Source organism: Gossypium arboreum, chromosome 8, assembly GCF_025698485.1.
Source record: "Gossypium arboreum isolate Shixiya-1 chromosome 8, ASM2569848v2, whole genome shotgun sequence".
Classification (NCBI taxonomy): Eukaryota; Viridiplantae; Streptophyta; class Magnoliopsida; order Malvales; family Malvaceae; genus Gossypium; species Gossypium arboreum.
This window is the reverse complement of record NC_069077.1, coordinates 19,304,260-19,325,848: the sequence shown is the minus strand read 5'-3', so window position 1 is coordinate 19,325,848 and position 21,589 is coordinate 19,304,260. Positions and strand designations below refer to the sequence as shown.

Here is a 21,589-nt window from a genome sequence, read left to right as displayed (position 1 = left end):
CTCAACCATAAAAGTAAGAAAAACAAATGTTCAATGTCTCACTATTTTCTTTGGTTTATCTTGTTAGAGAATATATATATGCGTGTATAAATCTCTCATTGATGTATATGTGAGTTAATATTAAATGACATCAATTTAATTAAAATTTTAATAAAATTTAAAATTACAAATTTTTATTTATTTATTATTTTTATTTAAAATCAATACCCGAGTTTAATAAGTATTGCTAGCTTCCACTCATTTTTCTTAGTCTTTTGAATTTTTTTATTTATTCCTGTAAAATAATATCTCATTCACCTAAAAAATAATATATTATAACCTAATATCATTTACACCTAGATTGAATGAAATCAATAGTTAAATCCAATTTAAAATTAAATCTTAGTTTGGTTGACATTAATATTGTTATCGGACAAAAAGACGTGAATTGAATATATTAAAAGTATTTATCTTCATATTTAAAAATTAAATAAGAGTTATAAATAATTAAAGGCATTATATAAAAATATTAATAATTATAACAGAAAGTCAAAATATTCAGTCATGTAATGATAAGACTTGTATTGCTCAAGTCTTTGTTGACATGGAATGCCGAATTCATGGATAACCTTTTCTCCTATTCATAATAGCAATAATAATAATGCAATGTTGATGCCGTATCTTCCAACCAGTGAGATATTCTTAATGGTATATCTAATGTAAGTTCCAGATCTCTATATAAATGTGTTTCTACAAAATTACGAATGGAGTACGGCAACTTTTCTTTCTAGTCATATTAATTTTTTATCATACAAATAGTTCCTTATATGCTTTAAGTTTATATATACAATTAATTGAGCAGTTTCTTATAAAGGTATATTATACAAAATCTTCAGCCACGAAAAATCAGCAAAAAAAATAATTTATTCGATTATATCATAAAGTGCATATAATATCATTTTAGCTGTATGTTCAGTATAAGAAAAACTACTTTCACTGTCTTTAAAAATAAATTAAAGATTCTGAATTTGAATTCTTGATCAACTGTCCTAAGCTTTAAATAATAATCATTAATGATTTCAAAATAAAATTTATATTAAAAGATTTTTTTTTTAGATAATAATCATTAAAAGTGTTATAGGAGGAAATCAACTCTTTTGGATGAAGTCTTCAAAGTGTTATCCTTTAGGATGCTGATCTAAACCGTCAATAATGGAAGATTTTGTCCTCGTGATAGGTTTTGTTCCTCAGTCTTCACGGAGAGCCATGTACGGTTCATGAAGGGGCACCTCGGTTGGTTCACAGCTCTCCGTAGAGATCAAGAGACAAAACCCCGCCACAAGAACAATACCTCCCGCTGTTGACAGTCTGGTTTGGTGTCTCAGAGGACGCCACTTCGAAAACTTCTTCTAAATATGCCGATTCTTCGATTAACAAAAAAATTATTAAAATAATATTTATATTAAAATTAATTAATATACAACAAATACTAAAAATTGTTAAGAAGTTATAAATTAAATAAAATATTAATGAAATGGATAAAGTGAACTTTTTTTCTTTCACCGGGGTCAGTTTAACCCCGCAGATTCTCCCCTCCGGTTGAATTAGGAGTTGCAATAAGTTGAGAATTTCAAGTGGAGTGCTATCCAAATGCATCTCCATTGAAAGCTAAAGAGACTTCCATTCATTTAAAGTAAAATATTCTACCATACTAAAGGTGTGGCAACATCCAAAGGACCCTTACTTTGCTTGCTATATGACTAGAAAGAGAAACGAATCAATCTCAAATTAATATATAAGAAAAGGAACAATCTTATTTTACAATCCCTTGCTTTAAAACTAGAAAGAGAAAAGAATCAATGGAAGATCAGACTTTATATTAAAAATTAAAGGATAGTATTTGGTACATTAGTAATTTATTTTTTTTATAAGTAGTTTTAAAATTTATCATATAATTTTTAAATTTACTATATTCATATAGGACACTTGTTAATCTCCTGAACTTACTTATAAAGTCTGAAATTTCTACCAACGATGTACTAAATATTTTCTCAAAATTGAATAATGACAAAATATAATTTTAGTTTTTATTATGCTTAAACTTAAATTTAGGATTCACTTCCTATAATTTAATTTTTTTATAATTTAATAATTTTATTTTATAATATTATTATTCAAGTAGTTAATACAATTAATTAATTTTTAAAGAAAATACATTTTCAAGTCATTGTAATGACATGATATAGATATTGTGTTGTAAGGATGTTAATTTTAAAAAACTTATACCAACATTTTTATTTTTTAATAATTAATAATATTTAAATAAAAGTAAAAGTAAAGGATGAAATAGTTATCAAAAGTTCAAAACTAGAAAATTTTCTTTTTGGTAACATTTACCAAAACTAAATAGCACCCTTCACGAGGAAGCTCCTGCAACAACGTTTCCTCATACGCACCCCTCCGGGACAAGTACATAATCCGCCACGCTATTCTTCTCTGGAGCAACATGACAAATAGTAACCTGCCATTCCCAGCCCAACAGCCGTCGAATATGTCGCACCATGAATTTAGCCATTAACTGATGGTAGTCGTTGACATGCATTTACTACGGTTACGATGGATTTCACTTAGATAATTAATGCGGGTGCATTCATATTTTTAAAATTTCCTCTGTGTGACAGCCCAGGCCAACCAATTGTGGTCTTGCATTCCTGTTTGCTGCTTCTGTCTCCAATATGTTATGAAGGATTGGCTTGTTTTTGCATATTTAACTCTCTTCTGTATATATAAAAAAGAAATAATAAAATTCATTTTTCAACATTTAAGTATCCTTTTTTTGGAAGGAAATCTGAGCCTTTTTTTTCTTTTACTTTATTTCAAGGGGAAAAAGGCAATACTTATATAGGAAGCAATTGATGAATTTATTTCAAGACTTAAAAAGTAATAATTTTATAAGGACACGTGTCTATAATAACATACGTTCTGGCACTAGCTTTAAAAAAATAACAAGTGTTGAGGAAAAAGGAAAAGGAAAAGATTTAATACTGTAAATATTTGTTTTATATTTTGATATATTAATTTATTCAGGGTCTTAGTTATAGTATATTTTTATACTATATGTAAACATTTTTTTCTATGCAATCACTTTGCTAATTAATAATGTTATTAATTATTAGTATGTGGTTCTTGTGGGTTGATTTAAGATTTTAACTCAACTTATTCCATTCAAAGTATTTGTCTGTTTAGTCGCATCTCACATGTCGATTTTATATTTATTATTTTGAAAATCATTTATTTAAAGCCACCAGTCAAATTCCAATTAATTTAATATTCTGACTGACAGATCATAAATTATTTGAAAATTTTATAATATCCATAATTAATAAAAATAAATAGTTATTTATTAATAAATTTATTTTTTAAATACTTTTTACAGTAAATAAAGTGTGAGATTAAAAGGTGGTTTTATTAAATATTAAAATGATTTTGTCGTTATCAAAAATTATTTTTTGGGCAAGCCCAAGCAAGCAAACAAAGGATAATTTGTACCGGTTGAGCTGTAATGAGTGGTGTTAATAATCCTTGGTTTATGTTTAAAAAGAAAATGAAAAACTAAAAAGTGGAGCGCACCGACAACTGAACTGTGGATTTGCATTGACTTCTGTCTGCTTAGTTGGCACGCGTTACCGAATGAGGACTATAAATGAAATGAGATCAGCGGTGGCTAAGTCTCACCCGATCCAAACAAAGCATTATACTCGTACTAAGAAGAAACTAGTTGTAGTAAGCTATTATATCGTTTCTCCTTTCTCCCTCCTCGTAAGGTAAGCTTTCATCTTAACTACAAAAATAAACAAAGTCTTCTTACCTCATTCTGTGCCTCTGCCTGAGTTTTTAGCTTTTTTGTATTTACTGTTATTACTATCTTTCCTACTTCGGAAAGCGTTTTCTTTTACTTTATTGATGAAGTAATCTCAGGATGAAGACAAGAAGAGATTGTGTGTTTTTTTTTTTTTGGTGAAAGGAGATTGTGTTTTTTAACCACTCGTAGTTTTCAGTTCTTTCTGCTCCGGCGATTTACGAGCGGTGCTGTTAGCTCTCCTCCCATCCTAAGGGATGGATTATTGAATTTAGAAGAGAGTAAGATGAGACACATGATGAGATCTTCTTGCCATGTGTGACCTTTGTCGGATACTTTATTTTTGGGAGGTTCATGACGTTTGTCGGATAGTATTAATTAAAATAATAATAATGATAATGATAATCACGATAATTGTAATTTTAGTTGACGAGATTTAAGATCTCAGTTAGGATTATTTTATGGCCTGCTGTTATTCTCACTGCGCTCTTTATTTATATGTAGTAATATTTAGGATTAGTAAATTATGTGTGAGTTACATTGTCTCTTTTGAGTACAATTAATCTATTTTATTCCCTAAATAAGATACATAATATTGCTATATGGCCTATGGGTTGTCGTTATGGGTATGGGTGTGAAATTTATATTCTTGGCTAATTGCATTTATTTTAATATTTATGTTTGTCTGCCGGTATTTGTTTTAGGCTGTAATAAAAGTATATTGCTTTGATTATCTTATATTTGAGAATCGGTGTGAATTTTATATTTTGACCATTCATCGTTTTTATGTTTGTCCGACAGTGCTGTAATAATATTCTTTTATTTTCAAATTAACCTAAGTGTTATTGTCAGAATATTACCATGACCACCCATCTAAACATACCAATCACTTTATGCTTCTTTGGTTTGATTGTGACGGATTAAAAATAGTGATATTAATCATTATTTGTGGGTAGATGATAGCCAATTAGATAATTACTGAATTAATTACTGATAATTATGACACCAAGTTACCGTTAGCAGCACGAGTTGATTATGTGCGGTGCTTGGTGTTAATGGTAGCTTTATTTCTTGTTGAATAATGATGTTGGACATGTGCATGGGTTTTATATAAGCCTTTGTAAGCATAGCAGTAGCAGTAGTAATATTTTTATACGTCTTACTATAATTTGCTTATTTCTTTATTTTCTATAATCATACTGACTTTAAATTAATAAATACTGCAGAGCAGAATGATTAGTGGAATGTTACGCCAATGGTTAAGTCTACTGGTCTGTGTGCTTGCTGTTATACTACTCAAATCTGAAGGCGCTAGTGTAGGGATTACTTATCTGCAGGATGCCGTAGCGAAAGGAGCTGGTAGGGATTTGTTTTTCTTCTTATCTATGTTTTATTATATGTTTATGTATATCATATATTTAACGCACTCTTTTTTTTTTTTTTTCTTTTTTTTGGTTTGGGTGGTGGTGTGTAGTTTGTTTGGATGGGAGTCCACCAGCTTACCATTTTGACAAGGGCTCTGGCACTGGAGTTGATAATTGGATTGTTCACATGGAGGTTAGTCCAATGGCTTTTGCCTTGCTTGTGCTGTGTTTTACTTATATTATATTTGTAATTGTTGTTGAGAATGTGTTTTGCTTGCATGAAGGGTGGAGGATGGTGTGAAGATGTGCCGACTTGCCTCTCTCGTAAGAACACCGATTTAGGGTCATCAAAGCAAATGGTGAAGCAATTTGGCTTCTCTGGACTCTTGAGCGGCCAGCAAAAATCCAATCCAGGTAGCTAAGCTTCGAAATTTCACAATATTTCCCCCTGCCTCAGCTTTAGCTCCACTATTAACGGTTACTTTCTATCTTAACATATAGATTTCTACAATTGGAACCGGATTAAGGTTAGGTACTGCGATGGATCATCGTTCACTGGGGATGCTGTTGATCGAGTAAGTTGCTTGAATTGTTTTTACTATCGAGAAATTAAACATATACATAAATTAACACATAATGGTTCTGTGATCAGGCTAATAATCTCTTTTTCAAAGGAAACAGCATATGGGAATTTATCATTGCTGATCTACTAGCAAAAGGAATGAGAAATGCTAAAAATGTAAGACGTAGTTTGGCGTGTTTAATATTTTGTAATTCCTTCGGTAACCTTTTTCCCTACTTGCTCATAACTTGTTGGAATCTGTTTATATGTATATATATATACACACAAAAAAATAGGCTATTCTTTCTGGCTGTTCCGCTGGAGGATTGGCTTCGATATTGCACTGTGACAGGTTTCGAGCTCTCCTTCCCGCTTCTACTAAAGTAAAGTGCATTTCAGATGCTGGCTTCTTCCTCCATGCGTTAGTTCACAGACCTTGACCTTATTTATTACACATATGTGTGTTTGGGTTTTCTCTCATTTAACATTGGATAAATCTTAATTTATATCTGGCAGGCAAGATGTCTCGGGAGGGAAGCACATAGAAGAATTCTATGGCAAAGTGGCTAGACTACACGTATTGTCTCTATCGATTCTTTACTTGAACTTTATTGAAGACTTTTTTTTAATATATATATGATTGTGATCTGCTCCATAAGAATAATCTGTCATTAAACATGTTCATTAACAAGAAGCATGTGTTATGCAGGGATCCGTTAAGAATTTGCCAGCGTCTTGCACTTCAAGAATGGGAGCCAGACCAGAGTTGGTATGTGTGGCTATTTTTTGTATGACAAATCATAGTCCCTTCCTAATTAATTACTCTTGTGCATGTCTTCTTCATTAACTTGCCGGTTTATTCTCTGCAAAATTGCAGTGTTTCTTCCCACAGTACGTGGTGCAGACTATGCAAACACCAATCTTCTTCGTAAATTCAGCTTATGACTCCTGGCAGGTCCGTTCTCAAGCCGATTGAATACAGTATCACTGTGCATTTGCTTTTATCTTCTCTGCAATTACAATTCATTATATGAAGAATATCTTTGAATATAATGATCTCTATATGTTACACTTTGATCAGATTAAGAACATTTTGGCTCCCAGTGCTGCTGACAAAAGTAAGGAGTGGAAAAGCTGCAAGCTTGACTTGAAGAAGTGTACAGAAACGCAGCTCAAAATCATCCAAGGTAACAATGCTTCTTCAACCTATACAGATATATGTGTATATATGTATCATTGCCTGATCTGCTTAATGAAAGAATGGACGAAGTAAAGTAATGGTTATGTGAATGATGATTAATGCAGATTTCAGGACGCAATTCTTAAGTGCCCTGAACAGAGCCGGGGTGATCAACTCTCCATCTAAAGGAATGTTCATAGATTCGTGCTATGCCCACTGTCAAGTAGGAAAGCAGATACAATGGTCAAGCGATAGTTCTCCGGTAGTGAGTAACATGGTAAGAGAGACTCTCAAATATTTCTTCTCTTAAAATCTTATGAGTTGGTTGGTGATTTTTGTACCGAATACATGTATGCAGAAAATTGCCAAGGCTGTTGGAGACTGGTATTATGAGCGGAGCCCCATCAAAAAGCTTGACTGCCCTTATCCTTGCAACCCTACCTGCCCAAAAGTTGACTCTGATTCATAAATCTATACATATAATTATGGACTGCAGTTTATTTATTAGATGGATATTAGTCAATTGTTCATGTCTATTTATCCATATATGAATCTCTCTTGTTGTTTTATTTTAATAAAGAAGCGTATGATCTTGGAAACAAATAAAGTAGTTTGAGCTTGTATCATTACCACTAGATTGTACTGGTATTTTTATTTATGAGATGTTTCCGTAATATTCAATTCCAGTGAATAAGTTAAGATTTTGCCAAGTCCAATTTGCTTAAAGATTTGCATATCTATTACATAATTAAAAATAAGATGTGTCGAAACTATTTTAAAAGGAGCTTAAAAAAAAATTGGGTTTGACTTTTTGAAAAATGAAAACGGGGAGTTGCCGTAAATCAGTTTAAGTGTGATTGAACCACCTTCAAACTACTTTTTCAAACCACTTTTTGTTTGAAATCATTTGTTTTGGTCTACGAAATCAAGAAAACGGGTTTGAGAGTCGGTTACGTACGAAGAAGAGTTAGCATCCTCGTAATGCCCAAAAATTGGTATCAAATTGAATAACTTTCTGTCTTTAATGCTAAAATTTTGAAAGTATTTAAAAATATGATCCCTTTTGAAATTAAAATAGTTCGAGTTTAATACTGAGATTTTTTCGTTCCAAAAGAATACGAATATCATATCCAACATGATAGGATACAATATTCTAAAACTCTTGTAACTGAAATCACCCCGTAATTTATAAAATCATTTAGAAGGGTATTTTAGGCATTTTGACAAACGGGAAATCGCAACCCAGCATGTTAGGGCACTATTTCCCAAATTCCTAAACACGAAAAACATTGCCTTTATTTTTGAAAAAAAACATTTCTTTATTTATGTTTTAACGATGATACAATCAAAATAATATATTACAGGGTAAAATTAAACTATTATAATACATGTTTTGATACAAATATAGCATAGAAGCTACAATATAACATTCATATTTCATGTGATTAAACATAGGCAACATAAATTTCATGCATTAGTGTTCCATAGCAAATAAAGCAAGTAAGATATGCAAATATAAGTTGCAAATACGACATGAATAATTTTCATATCAACATAATTTTAATAACAATAAATAATTCATGCAATAGGAGTATGTATATACTAAAACAAACTTTCATAAAAAAAATAATAATAATAATAAAAACCAAGAAAACAACACATTTGGGTAAATAAATGATAATGGACAAAAATATAACGTATTTAATACATATTTTGAAATAATAAAATGATTTTTATACTATTTTTAGAATATAATACATATATAAAAAAATACTTAATTAATAAATTTATATATGTAATAAAATATAAATAATATATATAGACCATATAAAACAATATAAAAATATATAATATAATAAAATAAATGGATTCCTAATATCTAATAATAAAGTACATAAATATAACATATAATTTTAATATAAAATAATAATGAGTATAATATAAAATAATAATATACAGTAAATAAATAATAATATCTAAAGTAAATAAATTTAAAAGTGTAAGAGGACTAAAATTAAAAGCAATTAAAAACTTTGGGCTAATTAGAAAAATATAAAAAAAAATTGGGCCTATTTGGAAAGCGCGTTTAAATCGAGGGACTCACTGGGCAATTAGCCTTAATCCCAGAAAACGACGTCGTTCCTCAGAATGGGTTTTAATGGCCATTGGGACTAAATTGGAACAAATATAAAAGTTAGGGCCAATTTTAAAATAAAAATAAAATGAAATTATAAAATTTAAAAAACGGAAGGATCGATTGGACAATTTCCCCTTTAAATGAAAACACGCGGATCCTATTCGGGTCACGGGTCAATACGCAGATCCTGACTTTGAAACGACGCCATTTGAAGCTATTTGGTTTTAAGCAAAACGGCACCGTTTTCGTAAGGCTATATAAGCCAAATATTAACCCTGAAATCATTTTAAAACTTGATTTTTTTTTTAAAAAGAAAGAAACCCTCTGAAATAGGGTTGGGGGGTTCCTCGGAACTCTGTTGTGCTTCCGTCCAGAGGCATACACGCGCTCACGCGCCACCATCATACCGCCATGTACGGCGGACAGAAGCTGGAAAGCTTCTTTTTAACGTAAATCTCACGGTACGTTTCCCTTTCTTTTTGTATTTTATGACATCAGTACGTATTTGGAGAAAAAATAGAATAATCACCTTTTGCGCTCTACAATCGACTATTGATCTTGTAAATCTGTGTATAAACGTGCCTTTTTTATTGAATCTCTGTATATAACTTTCATAAAAAAAAAAACCCTAATTACAAATCTAAAGAAAGGTTTTATAGCCTTTAGACTGTGCATGTTTAGGAAAGAAATCTTTGATTGATTTCTTTCCTTGTTTGTTTCAGTTTATCTGCTGCTATTTCTTGCCATTTTTGTCTGTTTGGGTTTCCTTTTCTGCTCCGTTTTTCTTTTCTGTGTCTGTTGGTTTCCTTTTTCTGTCTTGCAGATACCAAAAATTCGGCGAAGATTGTGTTGTGGATGCGGATCTTGCCTGGTGACCACAGGACGGCCTCTGCTGCGAAGATCTCGGCACCGATGGAGGCGCAAAGGTCAGTGGTGAGGCTTGAGATCACGACGCACTGATGGTGGTGATGTTTAAGCCACTGGATCTTTGTGGGGCAAACGGCGATGACGTTCGGAGTGCCCAAAGCCTCTGGTCAATGCTTTGATGGGACCTCGTGCGAGGTGACCGTCGATCTGACCAGCATTGATGAGGGCCAGCTGGGGTGACGTGAGGGGACAGGGCTATTGATGGCCCTTGCTTTGGGAGCTGGAACGACTCTGACGTGGCGAAGCTTCTGGAACTACTCCTGCGGCGCTGAGGTTCCAAGGAAACCCTAGGGTTTCTTGCTGGTGTTTTAAGTCATTGGGCCTTTTGGGCCCGAGTGACTTGGGTCTGTAATAGATGGGTCTGTTTGTAAGGGTTATTGGGTTTGTACTTTTAACGGACTTTTAAAATAAATAATTATTCATTTATTCATTTATTTTTTTGTTTTTGGTTTTAAGGCCCGGGCAGATTTGGGCTGCTACAAGATGTATAATGGTAGTTTGCTTTTGAGCACCCTTTTTTCCTTTTTGTTCTGGGTGAGTGGTTTAGTGCTTAATTTCAATTTTGTTTCTGGTCAGAAAGAGATGGCGGGGTTCGATATTGTTGATGCAGAGGAGTCACCATGACAGATTCCTTTTAAGGAGGGTGGATCCGATTACTGCTATGATCTCTGCTTAGTGGGTTGTTGTTGTTTTATTATTATTATTATTATTATTATTATTATTATTATTATTATTATTATTATTATTACAAATGTTGTTCAGTTTATAAGCAACACATTTTCAAATCTTTGGCATCCATTCAGAAGGGTGGCAATATAAAATCTAGGTGAAAAGAGATTTCTTTTCAGGACTTTTACAAGGTGGATTTGAAGAGGATGATTGATGGTGGTCCTTGGATGTTTAACATTCTCTTGATGATCTACCACCGTCTCTCTAAAGGGGATGACCTTTACAAGTCCTTTGTTTTTTGTGCTATTTTTGGTTCAAATCCATGATATGCTGATAGATTTTCAATGGCAAAACAATTTGAGAATTTTTTTGGGTACATTTGTCTATTATGATCCAAAATCTATTATGCAAGGGATTAAGGGTTTTATGAGAACAAGTGTTTGTTTAGATGTTAGGATCCGTTTGAAGTATCATAAGAAGATTCACTCGACTCCAGATCGATGGGTATATGCATGTTTTATGTATGAAAGTTTATCATTATTTTGCTTTTTTGTATGGAAAGTTGGGTCATAGTGGGACTTTCTATCCATTAAAAGTCTCTCATAGGTGACAAGAGTTGTTAGTGGATTAGGATTTGTTTATTAAAGCCATTCATCAACGTCAGTCGATGGCAATGAGTGTTTCGTTGAGGGAGGAGGACAGTTGTGTAGCCTTTCCATGTAAGGGATAAATATAAGGAATGTGCAACTAATCAGGAATTTCTTTAAAATATTTCTTTTGTTGGGCAAGTTTGTAACACCCCTTACCCGTGTCCGACGTTGGGATCGGGTACGAGGCATTACCGGACTTAAACATAACCAATCATATAAAACCGAGCCATAAAATTTTCATTCAAATTAAATTCATTCATACATATGCAAACTGTCCCTTAAATGGGCCTACGAGGCCCAAAACATACATCGAGGGTGATTCGGGACTAAACTGAGAACTTTGAAAATAATAGGAAGACTTAGAAAATTTCCTTATTTTGGAGAGTCACACACCCGTGTGGGTAGGCCGTGTGGCTTGGGAAACGCCTGTGTCCTCAGTCCATGTAACTCTCTGACTATGACGTCATCAACACAATAAGGTCACACGCCCGTGTGCTTAGGCCGTGTGGCGAATTAAATTCCAAAAATTAACAGCATGTTTGATTGGCTATAATGGCTAAGCCATTACATGCCTATTACCAGCCTATTCTTCAGGCCCACTTAAACTGGCATTTGGTTCAATGGAATACCCTATTATGGGTGTATTCCATTCCGGGTTTAAGTAGAGATTTTTGAGGATTTCTATTCCTTTCCCTCTTCACCGTTTGGCCATTTGTTGCTTAAAAAACCCTATTCTACCCTTACAAAAATTTCACCTCAAAACACTCTCAATTGGCATCCATTTCTCATACCCGACTCCGGTATTCCTCCCCTATCAGGTAAACATTTTTGCTTCTTCTTCCTTCACATCATCTTCCTTCATCATCTTAACTTGAACTTTGTCTTTTGCCTTTTCATTTTTGTTTTATGGTTAAACGGTGTGTTCCTTACTGATTCATCAAAAGAAACAATGGCAGAGCCTTGAAGAAGTAGAGTATCTCGACGTTTTCACTGAAATGTTTGGATTTTATAGTTTCTTTTTTCCCAAACTTTTGGGAATTTAGTTAACTATTATGTTTTAGTTTTAGAAAGCTTCGAAAATTAGGGGAGATAGAACCTTTGATTCTGAATTTAAGCAATTCCTTTGCTTTTTTGTTTGTTTGTTTCTTTCTTATATATTTGTTTGATTCTTGAGAACGTGTTTTGGAAATGGCAAGGTACCTGAAGTTTTGGCTTTTAGGTTTCTGGGGTTTGCAAATGGCAGAAACTTTGTTTTTTTTTTCTTTTTTGGGTAGGGTGGGGTGTAATGTTTATGATTCAATATTAAAGGCGAAAGTTTGAGTATTACTTGTTTCTATTTTAGGTGGCAAATACAATGAAGCGAGCTGTTTTATTAGTTTTACATATTCGACTTGGTTTATTTGGTTACATAATGGTAGTGTTAGGATATTGATGGATTGTTGTTTACTACTTGACACCTAATTGAGGTCAGTATTTCACATCAAGCTTGAAGGGATGGTGGTTGAGATTTAGCTTTCAAGTTAATTTTCTGGAAACATTTCTGATGTAAAAGAGCATGTTATTTTAGTAATCTTTGTTATTTGAGATTAATGGTTATTTCTTGTATGGGATTCTTACCATAGGGCGTTGCTATTTTGATATTATGGGTGGATGTTTTAACTTAATTTTCTTCCCTGTAGGTTGGGGCAGGGTCTTTCTTTCACATTGGAAATGCCAGACACCACTATGGAATATTAGCATATTATTCCAAAGTGAAGGATGTGATTTATTTTAGACCAGTTGAGACTTGTACATTTATGGAAAGGTAAAAGGAAGGGCGGGGATTGGATGGATAATGAACTACATGAAGAAAAGAATTGTTAATGCAATGACTTAGTTAATTTCAAATCAAACCATTGGATTTTGGTTGCGAGATTAGTTAGATTCTCATTGGTGCTTCAAGTTAATTAGACACTCACTTGCTTTCTCTCTCATGTAGATGTCTTCTTATTCATGCATGTAAATTGAGTATATATAAGTATTCTCTGCTTGTTTGTGAACAATATTTGTTTTTAATCATTACTATGAAGATTTATAAACTTCCTTTCTACTAGATTGAAATTTTTTATCTGTTGTGTGAACACGATGATTCTGATCTGTTGGCTTCCTTTTTTTTTTTCTGTACCATAATCTCCTAGTATATGGCTTGGCATACATAAATCGATTTAGAGACCTCTTAAAGGAATTCAATAAATAATACATGTTGGAGTCTATAAAGTCATAGGCATAGACAACTTGGAGTCACAAAGGAAATGTTTAAAGGACAATGAGAGCAGGATACAGTCTATAAGGGTTGTCGTGATACATGAGGAACCTATTAGATAATGAGCTTAGGTTCCCTTTAGTGGTTTGGTGTGTTATAACTAGCTAAATCACTTATATTAAGTTATTTCAACTATAGATGCATACTTCTGCCGATTTTTGTGCCTTTTTCCCTCTCTTCTATATTGCATGTCAAGTTTACATTTTGATTCTGCCATGAGTTGATGACCAAGTTTTCACCGAGAATTCGAAACTAAATGATGGTTCCTTTTCATTTTCGCTTAAGATATGTTCCATAACCAATCTGGTTAAAATATTTTGGTAAGTGTTGCTACAAAAACTTAAATTTTGAACTTATTATTTTATTTTTGAAGTGGTAGAATGATCCATATTCAGTTATTACTAAAAAAAATTCTTGTATAATGATCCATATTTTACTCGGATAAAGTATGTATTAATAGAAAACTGTATAATTTATCCGGATGAAGTATGTATTAACAGAAAACTGTATAATTTAACCGGATGATGTATGTATTAATAGATATACTTAAGATCTAGTTGGCACTTAAAATCTAGTTGGACTACCACGTAGGATTATCATTAGAGAGATAATAATAACATAAATGACTAAAATGTAACATTTCAAATATAAGTAACTAAAATGTAACCCGAGGCAAACAAAAGTGACTATTTTGTAGTTTACCCATAAATAAAACATTGTAATATATGTAAAAACAATTTAAAATATAAATTTATTAATGTATATATATAATAAACTCAAATGAACAATGAAAAGATAATAAATTCTTAAATATATATATTTGTTTAATTTAAAACAACTTTTATAAAATATTTTCAGAAATCTACCAAACAACGTAAAATATTTTACATAGATTCATCCAAACACCATAAAAGTAAATCATTTCTAGAAAAGTAAATCATTTTCCATAAATTATTTTCCGGAAAATATTTTCTTGGCAAACAAACGAAGTCTAAATATGTATTGAAGTTTAAAAATAATAAAGTAGATTATATATTTTTTATAGTGTTATATATTTTGAGTTTTTAATTCATATAATAATAATTATTTAATGAATGTTATTAAATTATATTTTTATTAAATTATATTTAATAATAATTATGTTAAAATATGGTTAAACTATTTATTATTTTTATTAAATTATTTTCAATAATAATCTTATTAAAATTTAATAACAATAACAATATTCATCTACCTTAACAAAAATTTTGCTAATAATATTTTGGTCATTTTAGTTTTTTTTCCTTATGCTATTACAACATCATTCCATTCAACCAAACACAAGAATACTATTACAGTTCTATTCCATTCCATTCAACCAAACAATTGAATTACTTATTACAGCTCTATTCCATTACAGCTCTATTCAATTACAGCCCTATTCCATTACAGCCAACCAAACATGTTGTAAGTGCAGACTTCACACGGCCTGGGCACACGCCCATGTCCTAAGGCTGTGTCCTTCACACGGCTGAGACACACGGCCGTGTCTCTGCCCGTATGTTTATTACTGGGCATTCTGTTTTGCATAATTAGGGTGCAGAGGACACACGGCCGGATCACACGCCCATGGGGCAGACCGTGTGTCACACACAGCCAAGACACATGCCCGTGTGTCTAACCGTGTGGACAATTTCTAAGCTATTTTCCAAGCCATTTGCCACCCTTAAACATTCACATACTCAATTCCACTCCATAGCATGCAACATGGCATATGTGGCTATTTAAGCATTCACATACATGGTTAATTTATGACTTAGTAATGTCAACATATCACATACTTAAACCATTAGGCTTTCATATGACATTCCACACCAATTTCATATCTAATCATCATTATACCACTATTATTTTTATACACATTAATCATATTACATACATTAAACAAACATGTCATCCATCACATTTATTATCATAAACAACTACAAGCCTCATCGAACACATACATTTAACATGTAAACCACACTTCACCACACATCCATCAAGCATAACACATTTGTATGCATGTACAAATACTTAGGGTTACAACCCAAATAATCAATATGAGCCACCTCTCATGGCCATATACAAAATAATCATAATACCTTCATGAGTCAACACATTTGGCTAATCAATATGACACATAACAAAAAGACCAAGTCCCTATACATGCCATATTCAAAATGACAAGACTAACTATACCCAAAATATCCAATTGGTAGTAAGATCGAAAACTCTGACGTCCTCCGATCCCCGAGCTAGCTTGGCAACACTATAAGAGATGGAAAGGAAAGAGGGTAAGCATTGAAGCTTAGTAAGTTCACATGCAAATAAAATGCAACTTAAACAAGCATTAATTATATGTTTAACATAATGAACGTAATCTTGCATTTTATCAAAGCTCTTAAACTTATTCTTCATATATATATATATACGTATACATATTCTTACCACAAGTTCATCTTATCTCATGTCATCCTCATTAGTTCGATGTACATACCTGTGCCCACTTGCACATAATACCTTACTTTCTTGTCTTTGACGTATTCATCAAGATTGCTCACTGAGCTTCTTTTTAGACTACCCGTTGAACACTCGGAATACTATCGGATACATCGGAATCTTGCACCTAAGTGCCCTATATGTAGCCAATGCTACCTCATATCTCATACCACATGTTGCTCACTTTCGAGCTACTCACGGGTCTGCTCACACAGGCTGTTAGGTATCCGCAACACATGCTGGACTACCCCGCCATCAGTAGCATATACGAGACTAGTACCCAGACTGCCATAATATTTGTCACATAAATCATGAACTCAGACCACAACTCATGAGTTCAGATCACATAAATCATGAACTCAGATCACAACTCATGAGTTCAGATCACATAATTTCCTAGTGACATGTCACTTGTATCTTAAATTATTCCTAAGGTTCAAATGGGACTCTTCGATACCACATTTCCATTGAGCTTGCTCGTAATGTCGATTTCAATATCCATAGCACCAATCACATACTCATGGAATAATCAAGCATAATTCATAATAAACTTTAAGCATTACACACATGGTACAACATTACGTTAATTATATATATACTTACCATACATACAATATTAAAGCATTTAAAGTATGACACATGTTGCAATATTTTCAAATGAACTTACCTCGCTACAAAATGATAAAAACGAGCCTAATCCTCGTAAATTTTGTTTTTCCCCCGATCAAGACCCGAATCACATTTTTCTTGATCTATAATGCCAAATTTAACTTGTTCAATACACACATTGCTCATATCGACCCATAAGACATACTTTGGTAAAATTACCTTTTTATCCCTAACTTTTCACTTATTTACACTTTAGTCCTTAGGCTCGTAAAATGAAATGCATGCATTTTTTTGGTTACCCAAGCCTAGCCATTCATATTCTAACTCATATCAGCCCATATTTCTCATTAAACTACATTTCTACTACCCATTTCTTCATCTTTTACAAATAAGTCCTTTTAAGGTGTTTTCACTAAAAATCACTTAGTAAAAGATGTTTACCACACATCAAACATTCATATTCCTCCATTAAACACCAAAATACATGCATGTCACACATGGGTTAAATTTCATACATGAACCCTAGCTCAAAATATGGCTAGAAATAGGTAGATCAGTTGATGACAACTTCAAAAATGCAAAGAACAATAAAAACGGGGCTTGGAAGCTCTTACAATCAAGCTTGAAATGTTGAAAACCCTAGCTATGGAGCCCTTGCAAATTTTGGCTAAGGTGGAAGAAGATGGACAAGATTTTTTCTTGATTTTTCCCTTTTTATTCTTTTATTAACCAAATGACCAAAATGTCCTTAAGGCCTCTCTTTCAAATTTTTCCTATTCATGCTCATTTTTGTCCAAAATTTTAGAACTTGGTCAAATTGCTATTTAAGGACCTCTAATTAATAATCCAATAAAATTTAATGCTTGAAGCTTCTAGAACATAATTTTTGCAACTTATTCAATTTAGTCCCTAAAGTCAAATTGGACAGCTTAGGCATAGAATTTCTACATGAAAATTTCACACAAACAAGCAATCATATCATGGATAATCAAATAATCATAAAAAATTATTTCTATTTTGGATTTTTGGTCTCAAAACCATTGTTTCAACTAGACCCTAATTCGGGATGTTACAAAGTTGGAGCTAATTTAGGTTTAAATTTAGGTCTACCCAATAAGAATAATGTTGTGCAAGGGGGACCACATGCAATCTTTGACCAATTATTGTGGGTCTGTGTCAGTTAATGAAAGAAAATTCGATTGAGATGTTAGATGGAAAGAAAAGGCCAAGAAGATATGAAACTTTTCCTAGTGGGTCGAATAGGCTGAGAATGGGGACCAGGAAAATAAGCGTAACACCTATTGCCCAACCAAAACTACAGGATGCCACATCTATTGTTGAAGCAACTTTATTCAAAATACAATAAATATATCAATCAAACAAACATTTATGGCTTTAACACATTCAAAATATGATTTACAACTAAATCCAAGCATTAATCGAGCTTACGAAAGCTTTTTTGTTGACCTGAGCATGAAATAGGACTAAATTACAAAGTTTTGAAAATCTAGGGCCGACGTCATGACATCACCTCCTCCATGCCATGACGTTGCCATACAATTTTTCACGTTGCAACGCCCGACCTTTTAACATTGAGACGTCACAAACTATCAACCGATGTTGCGACAAGGAAAATTACTTGTTTCGATGAGGACTCTGTTTTTGGTACATTTTAGGCTATTTAGTACCTATTTCATGTCAACCTAACCAAAAGCACATTTAGTGCATATTTGCCAAAATTTTCTTACACAAAACATACCAAAACACGTTCTAAACAATTTATTTAAACCATTCCAAATATCCATTCCAATATTTCCACAATTGGGTATCAAATATATCAATCAATTTATACCAATTCAACTTATTCATTCATATATATATAACCTTCCAATACCATCATCTAAACCATTATAACACAAATTCAAATAAGCTACTACAAGCTACCTAGTATAATTCAAGTTCCTTTACCAAAATTAATTGTTTCAACAAGATACAAGCATTACCAATTCAAGTATAAGATTGATAACTAATATACCAAATTTCAAAGTTAACCAAAAGCATAACTGCTATATACATCCCACAAAATCAAACTTAAAACAAGTAAAAGTTTACCGAGTTTATAGCAGGATAGTGCAAGCTTTTTGGTGATCCGACCGACACGTTCTACAAGCTGACAATCTATAGGAAAAGGGAAATAACGAGGAAAGCATTTTGAATGCTTAGTAAGTCCATAAACTTTAAATACAAACTTACCTCATTTTGTAATTAAACATATTAATCAACTTAGCTAGGTAAAGTTTGCCTAAACATATCCACACAGAACAATAAGGAGAGTTTATCACATAATCACATCAGATAGTAATTCAAACATGTATCAAATCAATTCACCTTTATTAACTTTTCAGTACTATATGCATAATCAATTCAAAAGTTAACCATTTTAAATATCAAATTCATACCATGCATAGTTATCTTGTTACACTAGTTATCCGAGCTGAATGTATATACATATATAACCGTCAAGTTACCCGTCTGGGCTAAACCATTAAAATTACATCAAGTTACTCATCCGAACTAAACCTGTGTCCTAAGTATCTCTGACATATCAATTTCTCGTTTGAGCTAAACATATAATCATGTCAAGTTACTCGTTCGGGCTAAACCTTTATATAGACACATCAATGGCTTATTTGAGCTGAACATATAATCGTGTCAAGTTACCCGTCTGGGCTAAACCTTTATATTGACACATCAAATAGCTTAGCCAAAGTTATACATATACATGTTAGGTTACCCGTCTAGGCTAAACCTTTATATCGACACATCAAATAGCTTGGCCAAAGTTACACATATACATGTCAAGTTACCCATCCGGGGTAAACGTTTAAAACGACATCAGGTTACTCATCCAAGCTAAACCTATGTCTTAAGTATCTTCGAGTCCACAAAAAATGTTGGAGCTCAGTAATCAACAGTAATCAATTTGTATTTGTATCCATGTGTATGATACATTTACGAATTTTCATCAGGTTAATTACAACATTTAAGTTCATACTTACTTCTTTACAAGATAGTCCAATTCTAACATTTTGTACTAAATTGTAAACAACTCAAATTTAAATAAAACATACATATAATCAAAATATTAAATACATAAATATTTAATCACAATTACACCATATGAACTTACTTGATGAATCCACAGACAAGTTGAATTGTAAGGACTAATCGGTAATTTTACATTTTTATCGATTATCCTCGGTTTGGTTTAATTCTCAATCTAAATATTAATTCAATTAAATTTTTCAATACCACACCTCTTATACCATCCTATTATAATTATATATCGTTCAGTTTCATTATTTGAATGCCTTCTAAAGTTTTGCATTTTATTCAATTTAGTCATTAAAACCAAAATTGTCATATATTTCAAACTTGAGCTTCGATTTCGAACCCAATCTCAATTACATCCTCCTATAACCCTCTATTATCGAAAATTACAAAAATATAACATCAATTTCAAAATTCTTGCACTTTTAACCTATGTTCAAAAACTAGCAATTAAACTTTACAAACTAGTCATTTTTCATATCTAAGCTTAAAACATAACAATTTAACATCAATTTCATCAAGCTTTTATCAATGAAAACTTTTGAAAACTTTAATAGTTTTACAAATTGGTACACAGGCTAGCTAAATCAAACTCCAGGGACCACAAAAACATACAAAAATTACAAGAAAATGACTTAATTGCATAAACTTACCTAGGGCCGAAAGCTTGAAGCTAAACAACGATGGCTTCCTTCGATTCTTTATTGATTTTGATGGGGAGAAGAAAAACATAAAAGATTATGAGTTTTGATGTTGGTTTATATACAGATAATTAACTTATAACTAATCCTAATTAAATTAATTAATTATAATTAACTAACATTAAGCCTGATTAACAACATTTGGTGGATTACAGTTGTCCATCTCTATTTTTTGGCTATTATTTAATGTTCTAATTACTTAATTGGTCCTTTGATTAATGAAAATTCCATATCAATTAACTTTTACTACTTTTACAATTTAGACATTATACCTTAATTAACTATCCGATTAATAAAATTAATAAATCAAGCTTTAATTAAACTTTATACTAGCCTTGTAAATATTAAATAATAATATCTATGGACTCAGTTATCGGATATAGGGTTCCAAACACATTGTTCCCAACACCACTAAAAAATAGGCTATTATAGTAAGACAGATAGAGAATCGGCCCGTGGATGTGGTGGCTGGGCCTATTGGATAGGCTAGCTAGTCCCATTGAAAACCTTATGATGGAACATTTGTGGTTTGGGGAACCCACAAATAGTTCGTTGACTTCAGCATCAATTGAACAATTTCTATCATCATGTAGCTTTTTTCATTGAGACTAAACTACAATATTCTCATATGTGTAGTATTTGTAGCGAACTTGGATTAAATAATGGCACTAACATAAGTTATAAGGGTACTAGAGGATTTTCCTTGGTTTGGATGAATGAATGCTTTATTAATCTTCAAATTTTTCTAGCAGCCACTGATGTAAACATAGTTGAGGATATAGATAAACAGTTGTGGAGATTTATGGTTTTTATGGAGCCCTGAAGGTACGAAATCGAAGTTAATCTTGCAATTTATTAAGGGAGCTTAGTTAGAATATTGAAGGCTTGTGGGTTGTAATAGGTTATTTTAATGAAATTATTTACTTGATTGAAAAGTAAGGAGATGCCTTAAGGGTGGAATGACATTTGGAGGAATTTAGATGGCATTAGAGGATGCAGATCTTTGAGATTTGGGTTTT

General features: G+C 32.3%; 1 protein-coding gene across 2 annotated transcripts; it reads left to right on the top strand.

The window, feature by feature from the left end:
• The first annotated feature begins 3,652 nt into the window (after positions 1-3,652).
• On the top strand, positions 3,653-7,638 carry LOC108469550 (pectin acetylesterase 7). Of its 2 annotated transcripts, none has more exons than XM_017770428.2 (13): positions 3,653-3,803; positions 5,070-5,197; positions 5,313-5,395; positions 5,487-5,616; positions 5,704-5,777; positions 5,855-5,941; positions 6,061-6,185; positions 6,281-6,341; positions 6,474-6,533; positions 6,642-6,719; positions 6,846-6,951; positions 7,070-7,221; positions 7,303-7,638. In XM_017770428.2, exons 1-13 carry the CDS (start codon positions 3,670-3,672, stop codon positions 7,411-7,413), a joined length of 1,329 nt encoding a protein of 442 aa, XP_017625917.2. In that variant the 5' UTR covers positions 3,653-3,669; the 3' UTR covers positions 7,414-7,638. The 2 variants fall into 2 exon arrangements, with proteins under 2 accessions (XP_017625917.2, XP_017625916.1); XM_017770427.2 differs by having other exon boundaries at positions 3,671-3,803; positions 5,065-5,197.
• The last annotated feature ends 13,951 nt before the right edge of the window (positions 7,639-21,589 follow it).

What these genes read in the sequence shown, in the direction of transcription:
- LOC108469550 (XM_017770428.2), top strand. Translation starts at nt 3,670, where the DNA reads ATGAGGACTATAAATGAAATGAGATCAGCGGTGGCTAAGTCTCACCCG. An exon ending in CTGGGGATGCTGTTGATCGA is followed by an intron (nt 5,778 to 5,854) that starts GTAAGTTGCTTG and finishes TTCTGTGATCAG; the next exon opens with GCTAATAATCTCTTTTTCAA. An exon ending in GCAGCTCAAAATCATCCAAG is followed by an intron (nt 6,952 to 7,069) that starts GTAACAATGCTT and finishes TGATTAATGCAG; the next exon opens with ATTTCAGGACGCAATTCTTA.